The 6,906-nt window shown below is 41.4% G+C and overlaps 1 protein-coding gene across 3 annotated transcripts in view; it reads right to left on the bottom strand.

Annotated features, from left to right (window-relative positions):
• Positions 1-449: 449 nt before the first annotated feature.
• The window catches only part of LOC147888966 (Zinc finger C-x8-C-x5-C-x3-H type family protein), a 108,477-nt gene continuing 102,020 nt past the window's right edge, over positions 450-6,906 (bottom strand). For 2 of the 3 annotated variants that reach the window (XM_087392140.1, XM_087392142.1), the window contains exons 7-11: positions 3,622-3,693; positions 3,249-3,463; positions 2,945-3,129; positions 2,361-2,597; positions 450-900 (exon numbers count right to left, since the gene is read on the bottom strand). In XM_087392140.1, coding sequence (XP_087248266.1) covers positions 775-900; positions 2,361-2,597; positions 2,945-3,129; positions 3,249-3,463; positions 3,622-3,693 — 835 coding nt within the window. In that variant the 3' untranslated portion in view covers positions 450-774. The remainder of the gene's footprint in view (positions 901-2,360; positions 2,598-2,944; positions 3,130-3,248; positions 3,464-3,621; positions 3,694-6,906) is intronic. The other variant, XM_087392141.1, reaches the window with a different exon arrangement.

Raw genomic sequence — 6,906 nt, 5'->3', positions numbered from 1 at the left:
TAAGGAAAGAGGTGCGCAATCAAATGAAATTCGTCCAAAAGACCTAAGGGCATTCAATGTATGGAAAAATGAAGCTGTTTAACAAAATTACTTGCAGTCAATCTTGGCAGTGATCCTACAGCAGCAATCTCTCACGTGCAAAAATGTGACCACAATGTGAATTAAGCACATCTCATGGCAGAGCAAAACTTGTCTTGCCTAGATTCCACATGGATAAGTATGTCCATCCCCCTTGACTGCATTTCCCCTTTAGAAGACAGGCATGGCACTCTGTTTGTTTGACTGAGGCCCTAGCAACCCATTTTGGGGTGATCGCACAATGATCTGGACTGTACCCAACCACATCTAGCAGAGAGCCTTTGTGGAGAGAGAGAGAGAGAGAGAGAGAGAGAGAGAGAGAGAGAGAGGAGTGCTTTTCAGGGGTGTTGGGGGCTGAGGAAGACCCAATAGAATGAATGTGAACTAAAGCTGTCATTAACAAATAAATACTTCATCATACAATTAATGTTATCACATTGGAAAAAAACACTGGACAACATTTCAAAGTCAACCACCCTGATGCACCCAAAAAAGGTAGACTGGAAGGAGAAGGCAAGATGTGGTTTCTTATTCAAACAAACAGTATATTGCCATCTTGGACGTCCAGGATCTATAGAAATAGACCATTGACTCGTTATGGCACCTGCCTGTGATATTTGTGATGACAGATTCTGTAATATTAGAGAGGACTAACGTACCCAGTCCCCCTGTCTGACGTTCACACCAAAAACGTTTTTAAGTGATAGGAAACAAAGAGGTCTTGCCCTTCTCTGTTTGCTTAGCATTATGATTGATCCCAAATGAATTGTCCAGGCTATCATCCACAACTTCGACATCTACTTCTTCATCATCACCTTCATACTGCATTAGCAAGAAAAATTGTATTATTCTTTAAAAATGGCAGGACTTGAAGCGTAAAAAAGAAAACAACAAATCACATGGTTCCCAGGACTTGTTAAATCAGAAGGGAAACACACTATGCATATGCATGTGTGAAGCAACTTTCATCTTGCAACAACTCTCTAGAGGAAATTTCCTTAAACAAGCAGTCTCTGATATTGAGATTCCTTTGTGTCTCTGAACCAAGCTCCTTTATTTGTTATATTTCTTCCCTAGCTATTTGCAAATTTAGTTGGAAAGACAGTCAGACTATGGAGTATGATTTCAGAAACTATATTGCTGTCTTTGCAGACCACAGAAATGATAGGTTCTCATGAATGACAGTATCACTCTTTCAATATTGCCCAGACCCTTTTAAGACGATGCAAAGATATCACCCAGCCCTCCCTGTCACCCTGTTACCCTGCTAGACGATGTCGCTTTTCGTCTTGCCCTATCGACCTCTCTTCACGGCTGTGTTCTTTAGTCCCCATCTCTTTCTCAATATATTCTCCTAATGTGGCATGGACTCTTACTCCCTCCCCTGCCTCTCCCTAATATCTACAGTTGCCTTGCCTGTGCAATCAAGCATGCATAAAAGTTCTACTTAACGCTTTTCCTATCACTGGCATAAGACTAGAATATATTCAATCTTACAAATTCAAATTTTCTATAGAGCAAGCAAAAGAACAAAAGATGAAGTTTTAAAAATTTGTGTAAATGAGAAAAATAAAAGAAGAAGAGAAAGAACTTGGTAAGCAAAGCTACACTTATGTTCTCATCAGTACCCAAGATAAGCTGCCATCAGGGTTTCAAAAGATTCCAGAATCTCTTGGGTAAACCCAGTGCTTACTAAGCTTTGAAATCGCAACCAAACAACAAAAACTTTGAAAGCAAAAAAGAAAGAAACGAGCAGAAAATTAGAAGAAGAAAAGCAGATAGAGAGAGAGAATTAATTAGGTTAAATTTCCATCACAACCAACCTAACCCTGAAATTTTTTAATTGTAAAGTTGCAGAAAGAAACAACAACTAATGTGCTAACACAAGGAAACAAACATTTACACACACAATTTTTTAATTGTAAAAGAAGCAGAAAGAAACAACTAATGTGCTAACACAAGGAAACAAGCATACACACACACACACACACAGCAGAACTAAACTAAACAGGTACCCAAGAGTACATGGACTCCAAAAATAGAACAAATCTAAGAATTAAAAGGAAAATGGGCTATGAAGCTCCCCACTTTGGATTTTGATTCTATGTTCAAGGATCCTAAAAATCATCCATTCAGTAAACTGCCTGATATCACGCACGCTTAGGTATAATCCTAGCATGGTATCAGAATCACAAGCAAATTTCACAAGAATGAACTTTCAAAGCTTTAAATCATAAAGTGTCATATTTGAAACAGCTTGTAATCGAGGAAGAATGTGTTACCTGTGCATATTGATGAGAGGCAATCATCGAAATTGGTGTAAGACCACCAAGAGATTTCTTGCTACCACTGAATTCAGATTTGTCTGGTGAGCTTTGAAATATTCTTGGCTTGGCATCTTCCTCAAACTTAATGCCAGCTGATCCCTGTTTCCCTTCACCATTCTCTGCAACATCATCTTCAGCATGTGCTGCTAGCCCTGTTGAGGGTAGACTGACACCCATGTCCCAGCTTCTGGCCTGCATGAATTAATGACAGCCCACAATCTTGAGCAATGCCTGAACATCACCAGCATACAAATGACACAATGTGTTGGGAAATGCATCTTTCTCTGCATACAAACACATATTACAGATGGCCAATATTGCCATCTTCTAACAGTTTCCTGAATTCTAAATGTTTGCAGCCACAGTCATCAGTCCAGGATATCAGAATCTACTCTCTTGAAAACTCAGAAGTATGCAACAATGATGTCATTTCGGAATTTCCCGCCTTAAACTGTTGCAGAAAGAAGACACACAAAGGTGGAAACGGGTTGACATTTCATGAGACCAACTGCTAAAATGGTACACGTCACAGTACTTACTCTATTTGATAGATCTTCACTCCTTTCACAATTTCCATTGGTAGCAAATCTGCTGGAGGAGACATTTGCCCAGCTGCCACCATCAGCATCAGTGTCCTTAATACTTATACCAGTCTCCATGAGATTGGACCTACTTGACTTTTGAATCAGTGATTTTCCACGGGAGGGAGAAGAGACCTTATTTTCTGAATCCCCCCAGTCAGCAATCACAAGCAAATGAATTAGTATCAAGAAAGGTTTAACCGCCAAATGCAAAAGATTCTCGCAAGATAAAAACCCTTTAAAGGAATATTATATCTCTCACCATTCTTCTCTAAGGCAATGCCATCCATGTCACTTTTATCTTTCGCTGTGCCTTTGATCAATTGGAGACTTTCTGTCTTGATAGGAGTATTTAGTGGTGGACCAGGCTCTCCATCACTAACTATGTTGACGTCTGAATCCTCTCCATGTAAAGATATTTTTGTCACATCACCAAACCGAATATCCTCAACCAACTTCTGCATTCGTGCTTGTGTCCTGCATAGAAGTGCATCAAATAGAGAAACAATGTACACTGATTTCATAAAAGTATATGAAGGAGACAAACAACATACATTAAATTCATCCCGTTTCATTTCAAACAGTGCCCTTTTAATTCATCAAAACAAACAATACTTCACCCTGCTTGGGCATACTTTTTAACCTCCTCCTGTGCCCTTGAACACCGGAGATACATCTTCACAAACTTCTTCATCTTGGAACCAAGCCTGCGCAACAAGATATCTTGTCTCAGAATTTGCAAACCCTATCTGAATGAAAATTACAGAACCTTCTTGAGAGGGCAATAAACAAGACTCGACAAACAAGATGCATCTCCCCTTCTGAGATCTCCCTTGGAATGTATCAAATAGGCATTATTCAAGAATCAAAGTTCTGAGAGGATATAGAATAGTTTATCTTATGGTTCCTATAACCAGGACCAGCTAAAGAGTTGAAGGGCTTCAACTTGGTCAGAGTTAAGCTGAACACTTCTAATAGCAAGGGCCCCTGCAAAAAGAATAGGTAGCCTTTAAACAAAGTATGTAAGGCATTTCTAATATGTATGAGAATTTGAGTGTACGGGTTTGGACTTGTCTATAGGCTGATTGCATGCTAAGCATTTTTTACGTTGGTAAGTTAAAGACATGGTCACGTACTTCAAGTGTGTGCATTATGTACATACTGTATTCCCCAAACAAACAATAGACTTGTATGCTTGCATGCCTATATCTGTGTATATATGACATTCTGTTCCTTTCATGCGATACAGATCACACTTTTTAAACCTGATATGTCCCAGGCACTCTGTGTTTCCACACAGCGAGGGTTAGCTATCCCTTCAGAATTTTTGTGGAAAGCCAGATGTGGACAGTTTGTTTATTCTAAGATACTCATGCGATCAAGAATTTGCACTCAATACCTCTTGTATATAAGAGGACAGTCATAAAACCTCTCAATAAAAGTCCTACTTTTGAACAGAAAAGGGGGTCCCTTGACCTCCCACACAAGAGAGAGTTCACTCTAGAAACTGCATGTGCAAAGACGAGTTCTCGCTCTCAGGAAGCTGTACAAAGTGAGGAGTGCTCTCCACCTACATCCTCTTGAATATGACTTACAAATTAAAATAGTATCCATTCTTCTTAGAAACTTATAAACGATTTTCACCTTCATCCTCTGGATATGACCCAGAAAGTCTGACATAATGTTCCCCTCTTCTTACAACTTTATGGACAATAGGACTTTTTAAAATCATTATTCTGCCAAACATAATGTTCCCCTCTTCTACAACTTTGTAGACAATTGGACTTTTTTAAATCATTATCTGCCAAACAGGACAGGACTTCGGGCTCCATCGAAGGACAATTTTAAGGGGCATTTCTAGAACTTGTAGGGCTGAGATTAAGGAACTTCCAAGGCCCATGTGTTGGTCCAGAAATGGGTTAAACACTGGGGCAGAGCTGGTTGGCTGAGCCAACCAGTCCACCTGCAAGGGGTCAGCTTATCAAGGGGGGCCAAGCCCAGGTAAGGACAGGCACAGGTCCGCCTCTTGCTTGTTGGGATCAAGGTCTTGCTCTTGTTCATGTGTTTATGTGTGCAGTTTGTGTGTGTTTAAGAGTGGTGTGAAAAATATCTAAGCTATGATGTCAAAGGGACAGGCCCATGGGGATATAAAATGGTGTACTTGACTTGAATGGAATATGAGATTTTGAGCATTTTGTGATCTTGGCCTCTCCTTGTTTCCTTCATGGTTGGATAGATATGCGTTTCTAAAGGTTGAAACTTTCAAAGAGTTTTTTTTTGTTTTTTTTAACGTTCAGGGGCCAATTCCAGTTCCGGCTTGCTTCTTGGAACAGCATTCCAGACGTTCTGGATGCCGGAACGCCTTTCCTTGATAGTTATGTGGTACCTACAACAATTTAATGAAGCAGACCACCATGGCACCCATCAACTGTTAGCTTTTGCATGCAAAATATAACTCTAGACTAGTCCTAGTCTCTGTGGGTGTCCCCACCAAACAAACTGGTGCACACCAAATAAAAGTACTCTGGTTGAATGAGGTCAACCCACCTTGACCATGGTTAAGAACCTAGACCAAAGTCAAAATGCGTAGCCCCAGTCAAATCTCTCTTGCCATAGTCAACACGAATACTCTAGTTTATTGTAGTCAACCCTTCTGGCCTAAACCAAGTCTCCCTGACCAAAGTCAGGCTTTCTTGACTGAAGTCGCGTGTCTTTGACTAAAGTCAACGCTTTGACGACTCTTTGACCATAGTTAAAATAGATGAAAAACATTTTGACTATGGTCTAGTAAGAGATCAACTTTGTATTTTACTTGGAATATTTACAACTTGGTGACAAATGCCATGGCCAGGGCAAGATTTGATATATGCAGCAAAAGGAACATGTTGGACCGGTGCAAAAGCCATGAGGGAGTTAGGCGAGATTTGCAAAGTCAGTACAGGGCTGTACAAAGGTGTCTAGGGCAGGTCTGTTAGCAACACATGCCCACAGCAATCAGCAGCAAAAGGCGCAGCCAACAGGCGCTGGATGGAGCTGCAGGAGCTGGTCAGGACACAGGCACTCAGGCAAGTTGGGACAGAGCAGGGAAGAGTCACCTAGAGCTTGAATGCAATGCGGCAGAGATGCGCCTACATTGGAAAGGCTGCACAACAGATCAAGCCAGTCTGCAGGATGGTCATGCATATATGGAGGGTTTCCATGCATGATGCCTATAAAAGGCCCCTCAATCTTGGGCACAATCTATCCTATTCATTTTACCAGGCCACAAGCACTGGCTGTCTACCAGGGCAACAGGGAGGCTGAGGACTTAGGGATCATCAAGAATACTAGCAGTACAGCCTGCAAATCACCTACAGGGTGAAGAGCAGTACAATGGGATCAGGGTTTACAGGTCATCCGGTTTGGCTGCAGTTATAGCGTAGCAAATGGTAGAGAGTCATCTATAAGTCTTCTCCACGAAAAGCAGCAGCAAGGAGTGTCCACGGAGCACCACAACGAGGCCTGCAAAAGCTCTAGTCTGAAGTGTTTTGAAGGTGCCCACAAGGAGGTAGGAGAACAAATTTGGGGAGCCGCGAGGGTCCACATCTAGGCAGAAACCGACCAAAGATGGTGGCACACTCGGTCCACATTTTGTATATGGTTTGGTCCATCGTCGGACAAATATATATTATTGTTTCCACTGTCTGTCTTCAGCAGAGTTCATTTACTACCTGCACATCCTTCTCTCTTTCTACACTAGTACACACTAGGAGAAAGAAGCTGGATTTGAAATTAGCATTGTGTGAAACCTCGGCACTATCTCTTTGTTTATCTTAGGCTCTCTGCGGGAAACCGTTGGCTGTAGCAAGCAACCTCCACCTCTATTTGTAACATGCTATCAAAGCCTTGAGGGAGATTCACAAGCGCTGTGAGCTTAAAGG

The sequence above is a fragment of the Dipteris shenzhenensis genome, chromosome 21 (genome assembly GCF_047967505.1).
Source record: "Dipteris shenzhenensis isolate YYH24624 ecotype China chromosome 21, Dip_SZ_1.0, whole genome shotgun sequence".
Classification (NCBI taxonomy): domain Eukaryota; kingdom Viridiplantae; phylum Streptophyta; class Polypodiopsida; order Gleicheniales; family Dipteridaceae; genus Dipteris; species Dipteris shenzhenensis.
This window is presented reverse-complemented; position numbering and strand designations above follow the sequence as displayed.